Source organism: Diadema antillarum, unplaced genomic scaffold (assembly GCF_040938485.1).
Source record: "Diadema antillarum isolate AM-2024a unplaced genomic scaffold, OU_Dant_1.0 seq00001204_RagTag, whole genome shotgun sequence".
Classification (NCBI taxonomy): Eukaryota; Metazoa; Echinodermata; class Echinoidea; order Diadematoida; family Diadematidae; genus Diadema; species Diadema antillarum.
Genome location: NW_027271997.1, coordinates 94,100 through 121,282, shown reverse-complemented (window position 1 = coordinate 121,282; position 27,183 = coordinate 94,100). Strand labels below are relative to the sequence as shown.

Genomic DNA, 27,183 nt, shown 5'->3' with positions numbered 1-27,183 from the left:
TTGGTTGGCTATGTCCTTGAATGACAGGTGTTCTCTAATTCAATTCACTCACTGTTGCTTCCTTGCGTTCTTGTCTTCTTGTCATTTGACATTTCAGAGACACCCAGCGATCCTGCCCAGAATGGAAGTGGGAAGAATGCCTTGCACAACTATTATGTGTACGCAGCGGCAGGGGGCGGGGTTCTTCTTCTCACTGCAGTCATCTCCACGGTGATATACGTCAGGCGGAGGCGGAACGACCAGAAGCCAATGATGCCGTTGTGGACAATAGAGCTAAAACAAGATGACCAGGTCTCGTTCACAGACTACAATGATGTCGATGTCATGTATCTGGATGATTCATACCTCATGGAACCCTCGGAAGTATTCACAACGTCCACAGACAGTATGGACGAGAGGATAGGATACAAGACTCTCAGCTGATTGGCTGACTAGGATGAACTTTTCCCTTTTGAGGAGAAACTAATGGACTACTACATCATTCTCTCTTTGTTGTAAATATGTGCATATATGAATTGTTTATCTACATGTTTATCTGTCATTGAAGCATTTCGAGGTATTTATGCATGTACGTCTGTCACAGCAAGATTTTGCATCTTATTTTTTATTCATGTTAAATGTAAAATCTGTGTTGTTCAGTCATCATTGCATTTGATGGCTATAAGGGAAGAGCTTGTCCAGCTTATACCTACAGTGCACATGTAAATGATGATAACTGATGTTTATCTATTTCACTCATACATATAGTATTGTTGATGTTCTGCCTTACATGTGGAAGGTTCATCTTACTCGGGCTTTTTTTTTTTTTTTTGAAGGGGGGAAGGAGGGGTTGTCATCCATAGTTCTGTATGAAAAAGGTCTACATGACCATTCATCTCATTTATTGGTTGCAATTCTGTAAGAACAAACTAACATAGCCTTTCACTTCAATGCATGATGTCTTTCTCTTCCTTGGTATGGTTTTGGCATGGAAATGACACAAAAGTTAGTCAGAAATGCATTTACACCTTTACTGCCTGTACAGTACCTCATCACTAAAAGAAATGGAAATACATGTACTATAATGGACAGTGTGAAAGGAATATTGCCCATTGCATATACACAGGGTGTAAATCAAAGCAAATTGCCAAAGTTGCTTAATTACACAAGTTATAATGTTTGATGGCTTGGTCAGATACAATTTGTCTTTTTTTTTCTTCTAAACTTCTGGTTTCTTTACAGTAAAAATTAAAGTGTCAATGGTTGAATGAATATGTTAAGAAGTGTCAGTGGTTGAATTGAAATGATGACAATTGTGCACTGGATGACATTGTGACCACTAGGGGCCAATTCTTACAAAGGAATTGAGCATTGGTATAGAGCTTCACTTATCATCTGTTCAGTTCAATCCTCCACTCTATTCTTTGCTAACCACTCTTTCATTTATTCTTCTTAAAGTATCAGAGGTACACATGAATACATGAATGTAACAACATGCTGCAAGCTCAGTCTGATTTGTGTGTGTGTGTGTGTGTGTTTGTGTGTGTGTGTGTGTGTGAGTGTGTATTTGTGCAATTTTCATGGAAGACCAGGGGCCCGTTGCATAAAAGTTACAATTATGGTAACTTTGCCATCCAATGGTAACTACCATGGCAACAATACTCAACAGCCAATCAAAACCAAGAATTCCATGGAAGTTACCCCCCCCCCCCCCCCCCCAAAAAAAAAAAAAAAAAAAAATCCGGCACTGAAATATACTCCATGGACACTCATATATTAACTATGGATCCAGCTTTAGGGAGACACTAAGTGTTTGTTATTACCTTAAGGAGACACTAGAGGTTAAGAAGACATTTTGTGTCTCCTTAACGTTTTCAACTATATTATATCCAATTCAATCCATGCTTTACTGCCGACAATGCTTAATACTCACAGTGTCTTCCTAAAGCTGGATCCATAGAGTGTTATACATGCACAGCTGCATTCTACACACACCATGGGCACACAAGAGTGTATATATGGATGCACAGAGTGTTCTGTGCAATATGAGATTCCGGAAGCATGTTTATTCCCCACAAATAATTTCTACACACATGCTGTACAATTCAGTGCAAATGTTAGATATGATGTAGGTTTAACATTTACCACATGCTCTGAGAGCAATGTAAAGTCCTTCAGACATAAACCTTCTTTCAAAAGCTGGGAGTAAAATGGATTACATGTACTACAAAAGTACAGTACATTGTATGATATCTTTTTAGTCCCTGTCTTGAAAACCAGACTTACCTTTAGATTAATGTTAGCAGAAAGATGCTCCAGCTCCTTGTGTTTATTGTATGACCTGTTAGGGAGGGAGAAAGAAGAAAAATCATAACCAGCATTTTAAAGTCTACGTTAACGTATAAGTTTGGCTTCTGAAGATATTTCCCATTGCAGATTGTAAAGAGCATACAAAAGAAATTACATAACACATACAATGTAAGTGAGACACATTTTCAAGAGATCATGTTTATGGACCCAATTACAGAAATGAAGTAGACATATTATTATATTTGCTGCAACAAAATAGCGATTTCACAAAACATAGTCATGAATGCTAATACTGTCAAGCAAGATATTTTCGCAGCATGAAATTTTTTTCGTGAATTCCCACTGGCATTCAATGCATACAGTGTAGACAAGAACTTTCATGTGCATTTTAATTTCGCAAATCTTGGCTCTCATGAAATTCACGAAATTAAAATGCACACAAACATCTTGTTTTACAGTACAGTATTCATATTTGAAAAAAAAAAAGGATGAGAATACAAGATAAGAAACATTTGATGTTGTTGTTTTATAATCTTTATTACTGGTCCACAGAAAGTGATGAATGTGGAGGGGGATTCTATTACAATTTCGATTACAACTTACGCGTATGGCCAGGAAGGTGTGAAAGAGATATAAATGTATTCCAACTTCTCTGCTATAGTCAAGGTACCACATACATTCAGTTTACTATCTGATGCTACCATCTTTGCAACTGTAACTTCTTCAACTCTTGCACTGTTACAAGGGAATGATACTATGCGTTTGATCTTCTTCTCTTCATCACTTATATTGACTGCATGTCACGGGGTTGAGAGTTTGAAGAGAGATGCTGTAAGGGAGTGAGTGACCAAACCTGATCGATCAGAGTGACGGTGGGGGTGGGGGGATGGTGTGGAAGGGAAGTGTCCCCCCCCCCCCCCATCCTTCCACTGGAGGGAACTTTGACAATTTTACATTTCAAATGGTGCACTCTGGTGCATACTTTAGTAAAGATTTCAACACATTTTCAACAGATTTTCAAAATCTCAAAAGTTTGGGCTTGGGCATGCTGAATGTTTGGATTATCACAGATTTTTAGTATACTTGATTTCAAGTAAATGTGATAGAGTGAACAGTGTGAAGAGACCTAGAAAAAAACCCTTTAATTTCAATTCTTGTTTTAACATTTTTAGTTCTTTGCTGGTTCTTTGTAACATTTATATGTGGTGCATCACTACATTACCCATATAAAGTTAGAGATCATAAAGGGAAGAATGATGCGTGTAAGCTGACTTCAACAGTACAACCTTAACATTTTTCTAGTTTTTTATTGCTTTTTGTTATATTTTGCTTGCAATGAAGTGGGGCAATTATAATATCAATTTAAGGCTAATTCATATCTGCCCAACCCCCCCCCCCCCAAAAAAAAAATATATATATATATATATATATATTCTCAACTTTATAGGGCTTTTGTGATGATGCATCACATACAAATTATGACTATTTTTTCCCTTTTTTATATGAAACTGTGGGGCTCTTTGCTTTCTTTGTTTTGTTTCATCTAAGGGAGTCTATCCAAGCAAGAATTGCACTGTAGTCCATGAATGAAGCTTTTCTTTTGCCTATTCATATTTCAAATTAGTCTCTTCACAGTACCCTTCATGATATATAAAGTAATGTTACAATGTAATTGTAATTTATCAAACAACTAGTAAATATGAACAGTATAGTATTTGCTCATTAAAGGAAATTTGGGGGCAACTTTGTATTTGTTCAAAGTGATATTCACAAATAATTTGTCCTAACTGCTCCTTAGGATTACTTAAGCGGCTGTTGCTCTCAGATTCAAAATGTACAGTATATCATCAATACAACTGGTTTTCTTTCCAAGGTCCAGAAATAAAAACTGATCAGTAACTGCTGCAAGCACAGTAATAGGTATGCAACAGCCAGTTTATTGTACCCTGATGTAAGGTTGAAGTTGCCACAACTGATGTGAAATGTGTGCAGTATTTTGCAAATTTTGTATGAATTAGAACACCAATAACTTTGACAAACAGTGAGATGCTTTATTTATAGAAGAAAAAAAAAGTTTGCACATTAATATTCTTCAGTTATAATGCTAAATTCAAAATCAATGTCGTCCACTGGTGCTACACTTTCTTATCTGAGAGTACATGTGTACTTTTGATAGCAAAGACTTGAAATTAATTTTACTTCATGTTGAGTACTCATCATCAATTTTAGTTAAAAGTATCAATAGTGTAAATCAATAAACTGCAAGGCTCAGCAGCACAATAACTTGAAATATCCCAAGCACACATGTCCATAAACTAAATATAACTTACAGAGATTTACAAGTGTACTATAGCTATGAAGCAGAGGGAAAGTTGGGTAATACAGATAAAATGCACTTAAGTCGTCGCAAAAGTACAATTTCTTCCAAAACAAACAAAGAAATTCAGCATTACAAGGAACATAATTAAAGCCTTTATTATTAAACAGACCTGTCATCATATAAGTATACTTTGTTTTGTGTACATCTTCTCATTTTGCAAATAAACGAATGATGAAATATATGTAACACAATAATGCCTCCATTGCCATTATTTTGGGTACACGGTATGATAGAGCTAATGTTGTGTAAGAGGAAAGTAAGGAACTTAACCTTATGTTCAGTTCACTTTGATAGAATAAGAAGAGTCAAGCAAACTGCAGAAAAGACTAACTTTAGTGGAATTTAAGATTTTACCAGTTTTGAGAAAAAATGCTGTTCATCTGTTAAAAACACTGTAAAGTATGCTGTGATATATTTTTTTTTTACAATCATCCCATTGATATACAACTAAAATGCATGTATATGTACACTCAGTCAAGTGCTGTTGAGAAACTGTAATGTGTAAAGATATTTCTAAGAAATGTGATTTTTCATGAAAAGCATGCATTCCTTCCACTAGTTTCTGATATATGATGTTGCCTTCTGGAAGAAGTAAGCCCAGTGCCCTTTCATTATGCTTTATATTTCCCATATCATTGTCCTTCGGTGAGGTTGACATCACAATAGTCTTCTTAATCATGCAGCAATAGCAATATACCAAGGCTTTTTTAATTCATAACTTTTGAATGGATTCTCTGTTTCCTCAAACTTCACTGTTATATTTTACTAAATATTTCTGCATTCACGCAATTAATATTTACATTTGAGTTTCATTCCCCCAACCTTTGCATGTACAATGTTACTGTAAAACTGTAATTGGAGTCTGCGAATTAGATTATAAGTCATGAGTAATACCCCCTCAACATAATTGTAAACAACCTCAATTATACTTAAAAAGTTCCAATCAAAGCACCAGCAAGTCTGATGTCTAGATGAACTGAGTAGCAAGGATGGACCCATGATAAGTGTGGCTCAATGGTTCTTGGAAAGTTGCAACAAATCACTATAGTTGTGAAGCAAAAACGTTTAACGCCATCGACAATAGGAGGCGCTATTTTGGTTGAATGTCTCTGATCAAGAAGGTTGAAGAGCGACCTCCAAATTCAGACGGACACTGCTCGCTCGATCGTCGCTTGCGTATGTGACTGCTACAGGCAAGAAGTATACTGGAAGAAACTCTGACCCCTGTGATCTCGAGGTATGGTTGATATGATTATGCGGTGATCTATCGTTTGTAACATGCCGATCAATTCATTTGCGATATCCAATGATTTACCTGCTGACACTTCCCTTAAATTCCATACACGGGTAGGGAGTTAGGGATGGGGAAACACGTCTGCTGTCTATCACCTGCCTGCATGCAACCGAGCGGGGATTCCCACCACGATTTCGACATCACACATTATTAATGATCGCTGATGGCGGCTTTGGAGACATTATGATGAAGGCCTGCCAGCATGTATTCACAGGCATGCATTGACGAGTATATGACATATACTTTAAGTTATTCTTAGTCGATATAAATTTTACTCAAAACGACATAATGGTCCGAGAGGAGAGTCAGGAAATCTCAAGTTCATTGTTTCCGGACCAAGCTTTCACTGTGATTCTTTCATCAGACTCCGACTTCGAGTAATATTGGTTTTCATTTGCAATCAACACTCTATTGTAGCAAATCAGTCGATTAGTCATTAAGACACTTGATAATATTTGGTGACTGCTTCTTTTTTATGCTTTTCGGGTGATCTACGGTATAAAGTGTAGTTATCAGTATAGTTACCGCAGAGAGTGGGAGAGTGTATATCGTAGGCGGACAATATCGATTGTATTTCTACATGTCAAGCTAACCACTACGCAATGTCGTTGGTCATCATTAACTTGACGTTAAGTTTTGGATTTTTTTTTTTTTTTTTGCGTTAGTCTGTTGACATTTATTGATATAGTAAACAGACTGGAAAATTCGGATGTATAAGTGAAAAAAAAAAATGTACAGTATAGAGTTTCAAAGTCTAACGTATTCATGAGATCAGGGGACGTTCACGTAAGTTAGGCCCTACTCTTTTTTTTTTTCAAATTGATATTAGTAAGTAGAATAATAAGTATCTTTTGCATTATATTCTCGCGCTGTCAACCTGTGATGATGTAAAATGTGTCTGTAAGAGAAGGGGATTATATTCGCCAAATCATTTACACAAACAATTATTTTCATTTTTATATGAAGAAGCAAGTGTGTCCCTTTTTTGTCTGTTCCTTAATGGAACTATCATTTTCTGTTTCAATGTTTGTGTGATTTTACTCATACACACGATCAATCTGAAGGTCGGGTGGCGTTAGACAAGAAGTCCGTGATAATAGTCTAATATTAAATGGGTTAGTCAAATACCGGTTAGTGATTGGCTAAACACAGTCACGTGATGGAGGCACATTGGTTATGTTCGCCCATGGGCAGAATATTTCTGTAATGTTCTCTCATGGGAAAACATTTCCGCGTAACAAATGACAAACGATACCAAACGATTGAACGACCATATTTTTCACGCAATCGATAGGATAAATTTGCCTATTCCATACGATGTGAAAAAGCAGATGACCGATGATTGTAATGCTTATGAAACTGTGATTTTGAAAGACCCGCGCTCAGTGGATTTGGCTCTGCGCGATCGATCGAATACGTTTGTGCTGGTGGTTGACGTTGCGAACATGGCTTCCACGGCCTAATATCAACCCAGAACAGATTATGGTATTTGACTAACCCACTATGATATAACAGATGATGACTTTTGTTGTCGGGAACATGTACCAAACGATCCACCCTCGGGGTCTGAAATGCTATTTCGGGAGGCTATAAGTCCATCGACTTCGTCTCGGGACTTATAACCTCCCTCAATAGCATTTTAAACCCTTCGGGTGTATAAATATGTTCCCTCCCCCGCCAGTCATCATCTATATTGTGTTTAATACATATCATCGGCAATCGCGACCTTTTTAACTCTAGACTTCTGACACGTATCTTCAACTGTGAAACAAACAAAATGAATGAACAATAACAAAGACAACTCCTTTATGCGCACATGACATTGTATTAAGAAAAGATGAGTATTCAAGTGTCATCAATCGCCACTCAACTTGAGTTACGATGCATCCAGGTTCTGCGATTGTCGCGTAATGTATGAAAATACATCCTACATTATAGTCTGTGAATATCACCTGTTCCGTGCCCTAAGTACACTTTGGTGACGAAAGTTCATTTTCCCCTTTCTTTTGCAACAGGAAGATGCCAAAAAGTGGGAAAAGCTCCACTAAGATGGAGAACAAAGAAAAAACAATCACGAATGCTGGAGAGGGAAGCTTACAAGGTAACAAAGAACAGGATGATGTTGAGGAGGTAGACGCAGACGTGGATCAATTACAGGGAAATAAGAAGGTGCCTGGGACTGATGCTAGACAACGGAAGGGGGCTAAACAAAGATCAGCATCAACGGAGAAAAATGCTCCGACAGATGGACTCTCTCGTCGCGCCATTAAACGTTCTCCATCTCACAAGAGTCCCAGTCATGCTGATGACGGTTCCGGCATTGGTGTCGTACCAGAGTCGGGAAAGGGCACAGGAAGGGAAGAGGATCAACATGAGTCCACGCCTTCACACTGTTGCAGCATTCTCCTGATAGTACATGTAGGTGTCGTGGTCATACTAGTAATATCATTGATTGGTTTCTCTTGGTTGTATTTGCTCCAAGAGACTCCAAAGTCATCTTCGGTTACAGAGAAGTGCACTCCGAGAAAGCGATCTGAAAGATACGACGCTCTCATGCAGAGAATGACGAACCTGAAGAAGCGATTCCTGTCTATGAACAAAATGGCCTGGAATGTGATCGGCGGTTCGTCCATGGCGCACGTCACCGAAGACATGAATCCAGACAATCCAGTGGTACTACTTCTTGTCGGACATCCAGGGGCAGATACAGACGTAAGAGCACTCGCTTCGCAGGTCGCGGACATGTACGCCGGAGTCTTCGCTGTCCACCACGACGCGTCAGACATCGCACACATCGAAGGCGCTCGCCTAGCGGGCCAGTCAGGCGACGATGCTAAACTAAGCCTCGATGAACAGCTCAAATCAGGTTTGAGTGGCTGTAGTAAGGTCGCCTTAGTCAATGACTTCGACAAGGTACCTCCATGCTCGGCCATCTTGTTTCACGCTTACTGCGACAACGACAGCGCACCGTACAAGGATGCAGTCATCATCCTGACTATGATGCTGAAAGAGGCACTGGGGAATACGGACTTTAGAGAAAAGAGTACAGACGAAGCCATCAGAAGTCATCTGGAGAAGCGTTGGACCAAATGCCCGGAAGAAATCCCGCCGGACAAGACAGAAGCAATGCTCAGCCGTGTCGCTAATAATGTGGTAATCATGAAATAATGGATGCTCTTGGGAGAATCGGGTGTCACATCCCGAACAAGTCATTGTATGAGGTACAGTTTTCTTCAAACACACTGTTAGAAAAAAATCAACAAGGTTGTTTAAAATTTTAAACAACCACAAGTTAACCGGTGAATCGCTCAACTGTTGTTTAAAAATTAAACAACACGTAGTTGTTTAAACTTTTAACCCTTTGTTGTTTAAAAATTCTAAACAACTGTTGTTTAAAAGAAATTCAAACAACTGGGGTTGTTTAAAAAAGTTGTTTAAAAATTTAAACAACTGTTGTTTAAAAGTCATTTTATACAACTGGGTTGTTTAAAAAAAGTTGTTTAAAAGTCTAAACAACTGTTGTTTAAATGTAATTTTATACAACTGAGTTGTTTAAAAAAAGTTGTTTAAAACTCTAAACAACTGTTGTTTAAAAGTCATTTTATACAACCGGGTTGTTTAAAAGTAATTTTATACAACTGGGTTGTTTAAAACAAATATTAAATATTCATGTTTAGAATTTAAACAGTTCGTAATCACATGTTACTGTACAACTCACTTGTATATAAGCACAATAACACAAATGTTTATTTTTTTGGCCAATTATATATTTCAGCACATTTTCACTGTCTATATCACTGACAGCGTATCATTAGAAAACCTTCAATCGGTCAATCTGTCCATCGATGTGCAAACTTATTACAAATAACAAATTGAGCCAATCAAGAATCGTCTCATCCATTTTCAGAATATATACAGAGTAACAATTCTTCTTACACAGTTAACCTTTGATAAGTCGAAGTTCTCGAGAACCGAGACAAACGTGTCGACTTGCGCGGATTTAGTAAAAATATGCAGTTTGACTGCAGAGGAAAAATCACGAGCTTTTGTTATGCTTGAGTTAAGTGATTTCCCAGCTGAATTGACCTCGACTCATCTAAAGCTTAGTGTATTGTCAAATGTACATTTTGATTCCACTTACATACAAATGGGGCGCTTAATGCCGTAAAAATCACATTTCACAATATTTCAACTAAACTGCAATGGCAAATTGAATTTGAAACATGAAATAATTAAAGAATTAATTATTATGCATAACATGGATGTGTTCAGCTTGAGATTATCTATACCTGTGCCACATTGAATATTTTGTTGCTTCATTTCTCATATTGTGTGGGTGCATGGGAACCATCAGTTGCTCTCAGATGGGTCCAAAAGGGCTAACTGAATGAACAGTACACAGAGAATGTAATTTTTCAGAATGCTTTTACAGTCCAATGCACACCTTACAGACACATTATCCAGTTTTATAGTGATCATACCCCGATAAGACAAGATAAATCTTGAATGAGTCTTATTTCCTGGAATAATTATCTGATATTCTTAGAACCACTGACTTTGTTCTTGAAGTGTTTGTCACTATTACATGCGCTTGGAAATCTCATAAGCGAAGCATAAGGGAATGGCCCTCTAAGGATTTGCTTTTCTGTCCCAATACTGTACTTTGTTGCCCCACTAAGAAAATATTACTGAAGGTATTGCACTACACAGCTTCTCTATTAAAAAGATCATTTTTAACAATGTTCAATTTGATGTAACAACATTTTGAATCATTTCAGTTGCAATGCTTTTGGGGAACATCTGCAATTGTAAGTCAGGGGTTATTAGATTATATTTCCTTGACAGTACAATGATGACTGTAAATATACTGCAGATGGAGAAACCATTCACATTAAGAAATAAGTTTTATCTCTTGTGAAAATTCTACTCCATACCTATATTCAGCATATCTGAACAGACCAAATAACATATACAGTACATTGTAATTATAATGAAACTTACTCCTGTTTACTGGTGTAATTTGAGAAGTCATACCTGCTACCAACACATACAGTTGTGTTTTTTTTTCATAACTGGGATGTGCAAAGTACAGCACATCTGTCCAGCAAAGATCATCTCTGTCACTCCTGTGATAGAGATGGCAGTAATGAAGATTACTCTATATACAATGAAATAAATTCATAATGGAAATATACATTCTACGAAACAGTTCATCTTGAATTTTATGAAGGCCACATTCAGTACAGAGTGTCACCTCCATTATGCTCAACAGATATGAGGTTTTAATTTCACAATTGCTATATTTCTGAAAATTGACTGTCATGCTTCAGTATAAACCTGTGAAGATCTTGCCCAATATTTCATTAAGTGACTACTATGCAAAATACCTTTTTTAATTCATTTCTAGCCCATCTTTATCACAAGTTTTCAAGGGCCAACATTACCCACTAATAGAACAATCTTCTCATGACCTTTGATCTTTCCATGTGACATGTATCCATTACTTATTGAGTTATAAACAAATAAAATATAGATACCAAACCTTTGCTTTGACGAATGACCTAAAAGTCAACTTTGTCAATTAAACTTCTGATGACCATGAAAATCTCATTCTACGCATCTAATCTTCCTGATTTGAAGAGTTCAGGTATGTCCTGATCTCTTTCACAGAATTGGACGTCACTTTACCAGGCATTTTGTACACAACTGTCTCCAAGAACTGCCAGGCAGCAAAACATTGAGCCTGGTACTCTACATCTAGGACATAATGCACTTTGAATGCACAGTCCACAGCCTTTGTCAAAGTTGGAAACAAGAATCCCTGTCTCTCTACAATAGGGAGTTTTCGCAAGCACAACGCGGCCTGGAGTTAAGCATGTCGTGTGCGAAATTTGCTTCTGCACATGATCAAATCCGAGGAACGTCCCGTCCGGGGGAAAACGAGTACGGTAATTGGCCAAAATAGCGTTCGGTCCCGATGCTGGGCAGGAGTGAGCCAGCCAGTCAGCCAACTATTCAGCGATCTTGTCCTCATGCCTCCGTTCTGTACAGGAAAGCGAAACTGCATAGATATGGGGACAGGAGTCAGAGTACGGGGACTGTCACAAGTGATCGCTTCCTCGTATTCTCGGTCTTCGCGTCGTGTAGCAAAAACTTCCTAATGACAAAGGTTTGCAGTGGCTTCTTCCAGGATCCTCCCATCAGCAAGATGAAGGGCTGTGGTCTCTGCTTCCTGTCAATTTGTCCAATGTAGAAAGCCAGGTCTGTGCCCTACTGTAAAATGAAATGGAAGTGGAAAAGAAATATGCATTATATACATCTCGATAAAATCTTGAAATAATCTACGCAGAAGTGTTGGGTTGAGGCATTGGTATAATGAAGTCCATCAGAACAGATATATTTCCCACACCTCTCCAATGTTCAAGGTAGAGTTCATAATAAAGTGCCTGGCCAAATTCTGCAACATTTCATTTGCAAACATATACCCTAAATTGGGTATTTTATGTAGTATATAACATCCATGTATTACATTTTCTATTCTTGCAAGGGCTAACCATGACCTGGCTGAATGAATTTTCAACTGTGTGGCCTATGGGAACTTCTGAAAGGCAATTAATTTTATTGCTGGCAAGCCCAGGCAAAAAGTATTATCAAACAAAAACTATTTCTGAATTGCATTTCATTATTTTGGGTAAGTTACTCTTTCCAATACTAGTAGTATAACAACTTTGTCCACTTACATTGTAGGAACATTAAGGAGTATGCGAGGTCTTTGTTCTTTTTAGTATGGGGGGGGGGGGGGAGACACCCTGTATCACATTGGATGTATGTGAGTGGTATGTGATATATTTCCAGCATCTTGCTGAATATAATGATACCATAGGTCAAGTGCAATATTTATTGATAAATGGAATATTCCTTATTGGCGACATTTGGGACCAATTTTGCATTTCATGCAAATTTTTTTCCCCTTTTTATCAAAATGAAAAGGACATATTGATATTGGACAAGTGTGTGATTGAGCAGTCAGGCACAAAATAAAGTAAATATGTATGTTGACTATGTATTTCAAATATAAGATTTTTTTTTTCATAAAAAAAAAATTATTGTGATTCACAGCATACATTAGCAACATAGTAAATTTGCATAAATATGTAGAATCCATGGACTAAACTAACAAATGAAACAGCATAAACTGGGAATTTCTGTAACTATGGACCACAGCTTGATGATTTTTATATTTTGTATTGCAATGTCAAAGTCCATCTCATCATTTTAATAAGAGGGCAACACATCACTTGTTTTAGATTAGCCTCCGAACAGTTAGGTACTTACAGGTTGAAAGTCGTAGAATAACTCCAACGACTCCTGAAAGGAGCACTTGCCCCACACCCTCGCAGTCCAGCCTCGGCAAACTAGCGGCAGCATGCTGAATGCAAGCGTCTCTTTTTCCTCTGTGGAGCAAAATGTATGACACAGGGGGAGTATTTTGAATGATAAGTACAAATATACCCTTTAAAAATATTAACACAATCAAGGCTGATAAAGAGAAATGCTGACAAGTATCAGCTCATATTCAGATGCTAGCTTATGTACTTATATTGTACTTGATTGCAACCAGGATTACTAACTGTGGGGGGGGGGGGGGGGCTGTTTTAAAGTTGTTTGGAGGGTATTGTAGAAAATACTACACATTTTGAATGAGGGACTGATTCTGGCAACGGCATTTACTACCAAGACGGGTAAGTAATTGTGGATGAGTAGAACCAAACTTGTAAGGCCAAGCATTAGAATTATAATGCTGTAATAATCATCATGATATTCTACAAAGCAGCAATCAGAGTTACCATGAACTTGAATGAAAGAAAGTTGAATGGTGTTGACAGCCAGTGCCTTAATAAGAATAATCTTGCACTACTGTAAGTGCTTAACAAAGACTATTGCAATATGAATGACATTTGGGCTTTTGCAGGAGGTTCATGTCATATTCTGGCATTGCATAAAGCAAGATCAGTTGATATGTATATATCTTAATTAGATTAGCAAGAGCAAGGGATGTTCAAGGTCCAGTGATTTTTATTTCAAGTAGTAGGAAAAAGAATGCAAAAAATTTAATAGTTCATAAAAGACTTCTCTGTTAATGTTATCCTGTAATGACAAAAGCTTGATTATCATGTGAGTTGATCAGGCAGTGGAGAAGAAAAGGGGAATGGTAGATGAAGGAGGCAAGGACAAACCGTCCAGAAGTTTCAGTGTACATGAACTGTGTGGCCGTGGGGTGCTACAATGTGAGAGAGGGGCAGGAGACAGCCTCCCCCAAATAATTGTCCAAGCTGTAGTTACAGTCATTAAAGCTGCACTACCGCATGTGATACAAGGAGCGAAAGAAGCTTGTATGAGCACAATTAAAGATGTTCTGAATCCACATGTCATCTCTTGAGGATTCAGTTCCAGCAGGACGAGGTCCAACATGAGCAAAGGAGGGACAATCTCTGCCTGACTGGCCTGCCAGAGGGGGCTGAGGAGACAGAGGAAGAGCTTACTGAGGGCGAGCCAAATGTTGCCAAGGAAGTTGGCTTAGACATTTGGAAAGAGGACATCTCATCTTCATGATCTTGTCATCATCTTGAGGAAAAGGCAAGAAGGAAAGAGCAGGCAGATCAAAGTCCACTTTATTGCAAACAAAAGGAACAAACTGTATTCTGGGCATTCTAGTCTGAAAGGAAAAAAGAACATGAAAAGTGTGTACATCAATGAAGATCTAAAGGCATGCAATGTGTCACTCGATCAGTGCATGATAAATGCCAAGGAAGCTCATGATGTCGAATCGGCAACAAAACCAAATACGGGAACATGACATGCAAGTTGAATGATGGACAAAGCAGAGTCATCAAGAGCCCGGATGATCGCTTTGATATTGGCTTTGAAATTACAGATCCACTTCAGTTTTTGCAAGTTTTTGCCAAAGTCTTAGAAATTAATTAACAAGCATTGAATGAATTTATCGGTCTAACAATTTTTTTTTTTTTATAGTCATGTTCATACTGTAAGTATTTTGTTAATAATGTTAATAAATTCACCTCAACTCAAATGCAAAAAAGGAAAGGGTGGTACTGGGGCTGTAGATTAGAATCTCTACACAGAGCAATACTATTTAAAATGTACCTTGGGAAAGGCCATCGGTATCACCCGTGTGACGAATAAGCAGCGTTTGCTACGATGGACATCTTGATTCCCCATAGTAGAGTACTTTGTCAGCATACATGGCCATGCTGCAAACATCCTGTCTTCAGCCATGATCTCCTGGCTGAAGTCTTGCTTGATCTGTACAAATTAGGGAACAAGATTGCATTTGTAATCATATTAAGGGTGGCCCAGACAGAATGCTATAAACCAAATGGAAAAAGATATAATACTCATGTTAATAACAAAAACATAAATGATGGAGTGAATTATGCATGATCATTAGCTTCTGCAAAAATGTTCATTCTATATACATTTTTCTCACAAGTTTGTGTGAATTTGCACAATGTGCTTCGTTTGGCATGGAAATCTTGACAGACTGAGAAGAAAGCTCCTAATCTTTGCATAGAAACTTATTTGAAAGTGACAAAAGTGCCAAAAATTGGTTCCAACCACCTACCTACACGAAACAAATAGAACTCTACTAAGGTGGTATATTATTACTACAGGCATTAAGTTTACGTGTGGTGCATAGACTATATTGTGCGTTAAAAACACCACAATCTGTTTTCTGTCTTTATCTTCATTTTCTATAGGGGTTCTAGGCCTTTTTTTCTACTAAAAGCTTACGTAGACCTTAATTCATCGAGCATCATTGATGGCAATGATGCTCAGTAAAGAATGAATTGCTCCAGCAAAAGTAGCAGAACTTAACTTGCACTTTAGTATTGGATTTTAGGGGGTTCGTTATGTTTACAGTAGATTTTGGTTGTACGGTTGGACCTACTACTCATCGACCGCCTAATGTTTATTTGCTTGATAAGAATATTTAACACTACTAAAATTCATGCAAAAAACTTGACCTACATGATTGAGAAAATCCAGAGCTAGGCTATCAAATGCCTTTGTTCCCTTTTCGATTCGAAGTTTCAGTGCAAAAATATCGCCGTCGAACTTGCATGGCCTCGTTTCAGCTCCCCGCGGTAACGCTCCTTATTGAGATCGACCGCTGTTTTTGCATTGACAATGCACGCAAACCTAGTTGTATTGAACACCGTGTTGTACGAAGCTTTTTAGAAACTTCCATAGACATTACATTACGATTCGGTGAAAATATTCATTCGAAATTTTGTCCTTGATTAAAACCATTAACTTTGTTAATGAACGGTGAATTTTCGCGTTTTCCCACACCATCCTCATCAACAGTCAAAGCCAATCCATTTTTATGTGCTTTGCGTGCAGTGAAGTGCGTACTAAGTGTTCAGTGCGCCAATTAATACACGGTCGGTCTATTCGATTACAAGAGGGTGGTCGATGTAGTAGGGCTATCATACAGCCGACCATAAGTTCTAAATTATGAGGTAGGAAGACTAGGATTCATAGGAAATGATCGAGACATGTCATTGTGTAATTGAACTTAGTCTTAGTTAGCACTAGCAGTCTAAAATATAGGCCCTAGCCCTTGACTAGGCCCTAGCATTGCCTAGCTAGGCCCTAACCGTCACGTTAGACCCTATGCCTAACTAACTTGTTAGTTGTGTTAGATTTCTACATCATCGAACTCGGACACTGCGCCTATATAATTGTGCATGATGTGATACGGTGCCTGTTACAACTTAGAAGTTAGAATACTGTACAACGAATAGGCTACTGTACTGTGTCAACAATGGGAATATTCCGTACGCTGATTTAGAGATTAGTTTTTGTAAAAGAAATTCGTATTTTATGTGAAGTTTTGAAAATGTATGTAAGGATTGAATTATGCAAGTGTTTATACAAGCACGAGTTGGTTGAAAAACATAATGTACGTACCGGTACAGACGACCTATGTAACTTAACGTTAACATTAACAGTTTGTTAGATCTAACGTTACATGTACCGTACATGCATAAAGGCGAGGCGTAGCGCAGCCCGGCCAAGAACCCAAAGCGTGAGCCGTGCTTCATACATCATGCAAATTACAGATGGGCATGAAGCGATGTAACTATCAGTTAAATAAATAAATACCTTCGAATGACTGGCAAAGTTCTTCTATAGCTAGACCCCATTTGCTGAGAATGTTCGTGACTCCATATAGCTGCATTGCAGTCATCGTCACCGCCGTCCATCATGATGAATAGCCGCGTAGGAGCTGTATAGCTGGGCTATACGTACATAAACGTGTGATGTACGTGTACAGTGTGTGTGTGAGGCGCGGTGGCCGCGGCGCCCGGCGGCGACCGATCGATTGCGGCGAAGGATACATGCAGGCCCGCTGATTGGTTCATGACTATCACATGACTGTTGCCCATCAATTTCTAAACAACGATGTTTAATTGTTTGGACAATCATTCCGAATTGTTTTTAAACAACCGCTGTTTAAGGCAATCAAGCTCCAATTTTCTATATTTAAACAACATTGTTTAGAATTTTAAACAACAATATTTTAAACAACGAAATTTTACACAGCGTTCTAACAGTGCAGTGTAGATCAGCAGTTGCAATCTTATAAATTTCATTTGTACAAACGGAAAAAAAAAAATCATACCTAAATCTTCATCCCTATGCTTCATAATACTAAAAGTATCTTGCTTTCATTTAAGTCACTCTGTGTGACACAATAACTGGTATTTAAATAGTGAATCACTACATAGGTCTATAAAGTAATCGCCAATTTCATTCACTTATGAAAATAGGGGACAACTTCCGTTACGTAAGTTGACAAGTTTGTCTGTTCTTATAATGGTCTGGAAATGGCGTCATCTTTAAAAGAATATCTTGAGTCACTTCTAAATTACTGTACATCGTTCTTAAAAACAAAGATAAATAGGATGTGGACATCTTATTGCGAATCCATGAATACGAATCCATGGAAGTATGAGTTTGTTGTTGGTGTATAGATGTATAAGTCAGGGATACATTGCCGTGAACATCGACATAAATATGACGGGGAAAAGCGCATTTTGGAATACCGGTGAAAATAAGAATCATTTTGTACGTACGACAAACTTGGAGTACTTAAGTTGTGGTTACTACTGATAAATATATAAATATATTACAAAATTGTATTACAAAATTGTATTATAATGCATAAATTATGAATACTCCCTTGTTGCACCCGTGTGATGCAAATAGTTATATAAAGACTACAAAACTTCACCGTCTCGTTTACGTCAATAATGACAATACAGTAGGTTTGGTAGACGCGAGATAGTCAAACAGCAAATAAAACAAATGGTGCTATCAAAACCATATTCACACAACTACCATTAATGGGGTCCTTTCTGCTCATCTCAATTTCATGCAATTATAACGCTATCGACTTGCGATGGACAGTTAATGCAATGTCAGTTATTGCGATGTCAGTCATTGCGTTTTTTATTGCGGAATCATCGTAGCAAAATAAAACACATTTTTTTTGGGATTGTCCATGTTAAAGCTGTTGAACACACACACACACAAAATGTAGCTTCCATGGAAAGCAAGATCTGTTTATTTGCATATCTCAAGCAATTTGCTTCTGCATAGCAAAAGATTAGAAAAGACCGATTAATATTCAACCAAATTGCTCTCATGATATGGCCCAAATAAGTGCCAATATACCTGTATGATTTCTCAGAATTTCCCACTGAAATGAAAATTCACTCTATAGACATACAGCCGGTTACATGGAGATGAATTTTATCACTTCCGCTATGAAACACAGGTATTAAACAAGCTTCTATAACATATCAAACATATACGAGAGTCCTAAACGGCGCTGGGTATGAAACGCTGATATGCAGTTTCATTCCTTATGTTAATAGGATGAATACTATATTGTATATTGAGTTCTTGATCATATTGTGTACATTGCATATATTGTTGCATGCTATCATGAATATTGATGAATATGATTTACGTGTCCTGTTTATGTATAGGCCACGTTAACGTATACATTATAGTAGCATGTTATTTTCCTCGCAATTCTCTTCTTCTCTTTGGGTCTCCTTTAGAAGCTGGATTTTGGTTAAATCTGTTTCAGTCATTGTAACTCCGTAATACATGATTACAATGTATTGTATAGCATGTTAAGTTGTATAATGATGATGATTTTCAAATAAAAAAGATATGCATTATTATATACTTAGACATTTTCTAATTAAAAGTTGCACGCTTATGGTGTGACAGAACGAGACAAATAAGAATTAGAGTGTGTCTTCGGTTGGTTTGCTAGGAGGACTTGCACCGACTTGCATTCATGTTCCGCCAACTATCGAAATGTGACCTTTGTGACAGAATGCACGCAACTGATCCATAGGCGCATGCCCATAATCCTCCGTATGGACTCATCACTATACATGTAATATGCCGTGCTAATTTTGTTTGTCAATAACATGTACATAATTATATATATTTGATTTAAATAGTAAGGTGCTTATTATATAACATTCATCACGAATGTGCACAACAAAATACAATCAATAAGATCATTCAAAGCATAATTCATTCTCATTTTACACTCCAACGGTATTTCCAACCTCCACTCCGACTTGGGCTCATATTGCGGCAAACATCACACACGCACACTATGTCTTGTACACAAACAAGCACAAGGACGCAAAATCTGCATCAACCTATTACAGTTACGTTTACATCATCTCAGGTCCCCTCATGTCCACATTCTTGACGAATAATGATTTATATAATAGATCGCAAGAAATTCACACACACACATACACACACGCACACAAATAGACAGATAAAAAACTAGTAAATGAATAAGTACAAAATACCCTACAATATTGGCTGTTCGTGAATTCCTCTCAAAAAATCATTCACTTGGAGGATGAACATTCCCTTAAATCACAATTTACAGATTATGTTATGTAAAATTCTACCAATAGATGGCGTAAACCCTAGTTTGAAAACACCGTCTCCACTGCATATTATACACTTGGTATATAGACCTGAACTGACAGAACAATTAGGTCACCATGTCGTAATTTCCTTCACTGGCTGTTCATAACTTCACGAACACCGGAATTCCAAAGTTGTCTACTCAGTATCTATATACAGGAGTGGGATTATTCTCCATACACAGAAATATCATACTATAGAGCATGTAGCAAGATCTTTCAAAAGGGCATGGGGAAATCAATATCAGCTGTGTTATGTAAGAAATTGGCAAAGGAACAGAAGGGCAGAACCTAATATTGGTTAGAGCTAGGTGAAGAGGAAGAAGTCATTTTATGAAACGAGATGAAAGGGACAGACCTATAGAAGATGCTGAAGAGCTATAGATAAGACAAGGAACATGATATAGACGATGAGAAATTAGAACATTCTCACTTCTGCTATACTGAATGTATGCCTATACAGTATACCTTTTACAATTTGGCTGGCAGTTCAAGAAGTAACGTCCATCAACACAACTCACTCAAATCCTGAAGAGGGGCATTACAAAACCGAGTGGAGAGACGGAGGTTTTGCGTGACCCACGTTGCACGTGTAGCTAACACGATGTGTTCAACCAGAGAGGTGGAAAGAACTCACGAATAAGCCTCTTCCTCTTCTTCTTCAATAGCGTATATACTTGTATACATGGTGATTAGTCAAATTTGAATATCATCATCAGTTTCAAGTGTTAATGAATAATTAACACTTCATAACCATTCTCACACAAAAATGACTATACGAATACATAGAAGTACTGATTCAACAACGAGTCTCCGGGATATTGCCACGCTCATTTATGATGAGGTTGATGTTGGTCATCGAGCCAAGACAATTTTCAATGCTCCAGTCCATCTTGAAGGTCGGAGAATGCGACCTTTTCCAAATCAGAGGTATTGGATGCTCCAGCTACTGCAGTAGATCTGACAGGGCATCTGGATATTCTCAGTATGTGAATTGGATTATACGATTGTCCCCTCCTGCATAGTACATAATCATTGTGCATCATTCCCTATTCTACCTTGTTTTTTTATCATTATTCTATACTAGTATATACTTCTTTGTCTTTATTCTCCTTGCATAGACTTGCAGAAATTTTCTACACACCATGACCATCTCGAGTTTATCTTTGTCAGAGTCTTTTAAACCTTCTCGTGAGTCTATTGTTTTCGCTCATTATAGGAGAAAAAAAAAAGAAGAAATTAATTGGAACTCGCACTACAGAACGGCTTCTGCGAGCATTAAGTGACAAAACAAAAACAAAGCAAAACTAAATCATTATACCGAAGTAGTTTCGGGTGAATAACCTGAAAGTAATGCTGGCACGTAGAAGACAACCACAACCCCTAGAATTTCGGAATCGAAGTGAAGAGTTTACACACACTTAGATTTTTTTTTAAAAGAAATATTTGTAACGATTTGGCAAAACTTTATAACACGCACTAAAAATGAACTAATGCCTTCTCTATATTGGATATGCTCATTAAGACGGATGTAACGCAGTGCGTAGAAAACAAAAAACAAAAAACAAACAAACAAACAAACAAAAAACCCGGTAATCCAACTTGTGAGCGTTAAGTATATACTGGTTCAAAATTATCAACTAATGGAGAGCGCAATGATGGTTGTGAGGAAAGGGAAACTCTTCTTCTTTCCATTGGTACCTGTGTTGATAATTAAATGTCATGCATGACTCAGCACCACTTTACAAACACTGACAAGTTGCGTTTTTTTCCAAGTTTGAGCATTATTATGAAGGAACACTGAATGTCTTATTGATGTGGATGAGATCTGGCAATGGAAGTGGTAAAATGAACAGCTAGGCCAGCCTGCATGACTGCAGGTTTGTGTTAGAGGTTCCACTAACCTTTTATGATCCATAACCTTTTAACTAGCCTCGTGTCTGATAACAAAAGCAACCCACACAATTCATTTTCTCTGTTTATACAACTGTATATACAAGACTATGGGATGTCGCTGCGACTCTTTAAATACGAAAAGAAAAAAAAAGGACCGCGTGCGTGGGATGGCTTTTGTTGGAGTGACCAACCGACAGGTGGCTATGCTACAGTATGTTGAAAGTTAATATAGACATTAAAAAACAAACAAACAAACAAACAATGACTCTTGACCAGACAATTCGCAACGTGCAAGTAGTACATGTGCACTACACGTTTGTGCATCTGCTCAAAATAGCAGGGAGTTGGGAATTCCCACCTCCCTGACTGTAGTACAGCCAAATAGCGCTGATGCAGAGAAGTGCACGGATGGATCACAGCGCGCGACCGTGCGAGAGACGACGGGGCGGCGGCGGCGCAGCTGATCATCAACCTACCGCCACTAGCTGCACGTACGTCCCCTCCATGACGATCCATAGAACTCAGACAGAGTTCTGTGCCCCTCGCCTCGTACCCCCTCGCCAGGTTTGGACGCTCTTCCTTTTTACATGCTCGCCATCCACGGCCGCGGCGAACTTTCAATGCTGTACAAACTGGTGGAGCTCATGAAAATTACACTACAGAAGCTCGAAAAGGAAGGACGAGGACAGCAAAGTATGTTTCTATTGCGCTAAATCTGTTTGGTTCAGATGTATCGAGTAATTCTCGAGTTACATGATGAACTTTACGATGCTAAATTGATCTCTGGAGTGGTTTTAGTTCTACGACTAGACCTAGACAATGGTTTAATAGATTGTAGTCCCACCTATACGCACAGGTGTCAGTTACTATCAGTTTGCTATCACAGCACAGTTGGGGGAAAAACGAAAGCCGTACCGTGTGTGTGCGCCATCATCATGCATGTCCACGCATTTCTACGTTATACGTGGGCTTTATCTGTCTAAATTCATCATTTTGATGGATTTCTGTTGAGAAAAAAAAAACAATGTTCAAATACAGGCTCACTAGACGAGTGCGGTCTCTATCTAAATAGACCGATGATAGTGATGGTGATGCGATGGTGCTGGTGATCTCGGTGTCTGTCTCAGTGTGACTATCTACGTCTGAGTGTCTCTTCACGGTGGGCGTTTTTTTTTTTTTCCTTATCTGACGTTGAGACATGGTAGACCATCTACATGATCTATGGTAAGCCCCCACACGGTCTACAAATGTAGGTAGTCTCGACTCTACTTCAGTTCGGGAAACCCACTCACAAGGGGGGTCCCTCCTTATAAGTAACCCGTCCCCCTCATAAGTAACCCCGTCCCCCTTATAAGTAACCCCCCCCCTTATAAGGGGCACCCCTTATAAGGAGTCTCCACGCTTTTTTGCAATGCAACGCGAAAATGAAAGGACTGCGGCAATTCGCTTGATTATGTCCATAAAGCTTCACAAGTTTCCTAGTTACTCACGAAATTTGAGCAAAATCGGTTTGAGGCATCATATCTAAAATCATGGATTTAAATGCGATGTCAAACGACCCATGCGAATGCTGAAATGCGAGCGATTACTGGCGTGAGTGTCGCCAGGCGCGGCGGCGCGGCAATGCTTGAGTGCAGACGTGGCGACTGAGTCAGTCGCCACGTCTGCACTCAAGCATTGCCGCGCCGCCGCGCCTGGCGACACTCACGCCAGTAATCGCTCGCATTTCAGCATTCGCATGGGTCGTTTGACATCGCATTTAAATCCATGATTTTAGATATGATGCCTCAAACCGATTTTGCTCAAATTTTGTGAGTAACTAGGAAACTTGTGAAGCTTTATGGACATAATCAAGCGAATTGCCGCAGTCCTTTCATTTTCGCGTTGCATTGCAAAAAAGCGTGGAGACTCCTTATAAGGGGTGCCCCGGGGGTTACTTATAAGGGGGACGGGGTTACTTATAAGGGGGACGGGTTACTTATAAGGAGGGGCCCCCCTTGTGAGTGGGTTTCCCGAACTGACTTGTATCATACTGGTTACCATATACACATCTCATCATGCCCATGGTATATGGGGTGGGGCCATGTATCGTAAGTAATTTTAGTATCGTCAGTACCAGCAGTACCCATGGCCGTTGTGTGGCGCAGCCCAGGCCGAGAACTTGTCTTAATGTACCAATTGTGAGTTTGATGTTGGCGAGTCTGCTATGCCATCAAGTCAAACTGCAAATCACACTCTGTGACGAGTAGTCTGTCCTTCCATAATCTAGACTAGTGTGGTCTTGTCCATCCTTTCTTTGTGTTTGTAAGTAACTTCACTACTCGTGCAATCGTGCCTTTACCTTTACGTATGAACTGATAGGTGATAACATGCAAAAATAGTGTGGAATGACTTACATGGCCTGGATGAATGACTGATTTATAATAGTCATAATATACATTTTATGAACAGTATCTGCACTCTTTGAACACATGTGTATGTACATGTTGGCATTAATTCAGGAAGTAAGTAGGAAATTCATATGCAAACTGAGAGTAGCACTTCGGCAGTATCAAATGACATGTAATTAGGAAAATAAAGGGCTGCAAATATTGCACATTGACCCCACACTTGTATGTTTGATTGGTGTGGACATCTTGAAGTGAACAGTACAACTGAATGCTACAATATAGTTGTATGTGTGTGTGCTCACCACAGGACATCTGTACTGCAAAATCTGTTGTATGTAAAGAGCAAGAAGCACAGTTGTGAGAAGGAAGTATGGATATGTTGTAGCTGACTAGTTATAGAATGAGCCTTAACTTGAAGATTGCCTTTCACATTCATTAGGATTTAAACACTTTTTAACACATGAACCTACTTTTATGTATTGTAACAAGCACAGTTAAATTGCAGCAGAGCAAAATGTGAAAATTGGCTGAACTAATTTCTTTCCTTCTGTCATCTTGTTTTGTTGAAAATGGGATACTGGATCCCATTTTCATTTGGTTCCTCTGTACAATGTATTTGTCATCTACACCCAAAAATGCTTCTGTAATTAAGTGGCCTACATATCAAAATATGAAGTAGCATTACTTGAATCTACATCATATCAGTTGACAACTGCACCCATAGAAGAAGACGCCATAATCACAGGCCCTTTTCTGGTTTTTTTTTTCCCTGTTGCAAATGCATGCAGTTCATAGTACAAGTTGTATAGAATGTAGAATTGAATAGAACATTGGTTACTAACTTCAAAATTTTTTGGTTTCTTTTTCTTTTTATTACTGTTACATGCAGATGCCAAGTTCACCTAGACTTAATCATGAACGCTACAACTTACGAAAGCGTTCATCAAGACCAAACTATGATGAAACTACAGCTACTGAGAATGATGCAAAGAACTCTGGGTCCGAGACTGATTCATCTGAGCATGACAACACACGTTATGGAAGACACACACCTCCTGGTGCAGATACACCATCTGGCATGGATACATTACCTGGTGCAGACACCACCCTAACTACCATCAGTGGAGCAACTGACGAGGATGGAAATGAAACTGTCAGTGATAGTCTATCTAAAGCATCGAGAAGAAGGGGCATCACAAGAACTTTAGAGAAAGATGATTGTGAAGAGGAAAAGTCGGCTTCTCCTGCAATGCATCGTTCTAACCGAAATGATACAATGGAAGAGTCAAAGGGGAAGTATGAACATCAACCTTTACCTGATAACAAGCAAAACCATGTAAAGCAAAGGAACTGTGTAGGTTATTTTGTACTCACATTTCTTCTTCTTATTGTTCTTGTCATAATATTAAAGGTATACTTCTTTGACAGTCATGATTTTCATGATGCTGGTGCCAATACTGCTGACATTAGCACAGAAATTAGCACAGTACCAATGTCAGAGCGTTGGGAAAGACTCAAACTGGAGCTAGAATCCCTTGAGCAAAGTCACAGTGACATCGACAGTAATTTTTGGGACCTTATTGTGGGTCCGTCATGGAGCCATGTGCGAGGAGTCAAGTCCCCCATTAGACCAGTGGTTTTGATGTTGGTGGCACAGTCTAATTCGCTGAAACTTAGCAGAGTTTCATCAGCTATAGCTTCATTATTTTCTAGAGTATTTAGTACTAATGAAGAAAGTATTGTGGAGATTTTGGGGAGTGATTATTTCTCAAAAGAATCTGGCCAAGCAAAGTTAGCAATGGATACCAAACTAAGGACAGACTTTGATAAGGGTAAAAAAGTAGCACTTATTCAGGATTTTGACAAACTTCCGGCATGCTCCATTCTATTGTTCCATAGTTACTGTGACAATGAATATGCCCCTTACAAAGATGCAGTTCTAATATTTACAGTTCAACTCAATTTTACACTGCCACTGGATGCAGGGCAAAAACTTGTAGAAGAATCCCTTCAGGAGCATCTTGCACAGGTGTGGTCACAATGCCCAGAGGAACTTTCTAGTGATAAAATAATGGCTATGCACAGCAGAGTGTCCAATAACATTGTCTTCATCAAGTAGACTGCAAGCAGTTTTGGGGTGAATATACTTGAATGTGTATTATATTCAAGATACAGTCATTGGTGTTGTCATGACAGACAGTGCACTCCCGTTATAACGAAATGCTCGGGACCGGCAGTTTTCTTGCGTTATAACGAAATTTCGTTATAACCGAACAAATACAATATATAATGAAAACAAGGAAACCACGTATTATATCATATTATGTTTGCTGAATACTCATCATACACTGGAAAGCTATGTGAAATGTGATGGGATAACTGTATTACAATAATAAACGCAAGTTACCCTCAGAAACTGTGCATGACACAAGGAGCGAACACACACTGGTGTGAAGCTTTCACCCATGCAGAGACGCTAAAATGCTTGTTCCGCTACGTATTTTTGAAAGCAATTTGCATTTCGTTATAACGGAGCATATTTCTTTTGTTTTTCTTCGTCTTTGGCACTCGGAAAAGACTTCGTTATAACGGAAATTTCGTTATAACCGTGTTCGTTACAAGCGAATTTTGCACCATAGACTTTAATGGTGATAATTTTGGGACCAGAAGATTTACTTCTTTATAACGAAATTTCATTATAACCGTGTTCGTTGTAACGGGAGTGCACTGTACATGTATGCATACTACTGTAAGTACCAGAGAAAACAAGGCATCACATCTACTGCACTTGTATTCATATATTCCATTCCAATTTCAAAGAAAAAAAATGTTAAAGCCAATACAAGATCAGTTTTTACCATTATACATGCATAT

At 38.5% G+C, this 27,183-nt stretch overlaps 3 protein-coding genes and 1 pseudogene across 3 annotated transcripts in view; 3 read left to right on the top strand and 1 right to left on the bottom strand.

Moving 5' to 3' along the window:
• LOC139744710 (uncharacterized) overlaps nucleotides 1-1,655 on the top strand; it is a 51,421-nt gene extending 49,766 nt beyond the window's left edge. The window contains exon 5 of the mRNA XM_071655133.1: nucleotides 98-1,655. Within this exon, the coding sequence (XP_071511234.1) occupies nucleotides 98-423 (326 nt within the window). The 3' untranslated portion in view covers nucleotides 424-1,655. The remainder of the gene's footprint in view (nucleotides 1-97) is intronic.
• The window catches only part of LOC139744709 (uncharacterized), a 69,491-nt pseudogene that overhangs the window by 20,309 nt on the left and 21,999 nt on the right, over nucleotides 1-27,183 (bottom strand).
• Nucleotides 5,804-9,179, top strand: LOC139744704 (torsin-1A-interacting protein 1-like). The gene is made up of 2 exons (XM_071655127.1): nucleotides 5,804-5,906; nucleotides 7,983-9,179. Exon 2 carries the CDS (start codon nucleotides 7,983-7,985, stop codon nucleotides 9,129-9,131), a length of 1,149 nt encoding a protein of 382 aa, XP_071511228.1. The 5' UTR covers nucleotides 5,804-5,906; the 3' UTR covers nucleotides 9,132-9,179.
• LOC139744702 (torsin-1A-interacting protein 1-like) lies at nucleotides 22,515-26,530 on the top strand. Its single transcript, XM_071655125.1, has 2 exons — nucleotides 22,515-22,612; nucleotides 25,199-26,530. The coding sequence occupies exon 2, from the start codon at nucleotides 25,199-25,201 to the stop codon at nucleotides 26,426-26,428; it is 1,230 nt and encodes a 409-aa protein (XP_071511226.1). The 5' UTR covers nucleotides 22,515-22,612; the 3' UTR covers nucleotides 26,429-26,530.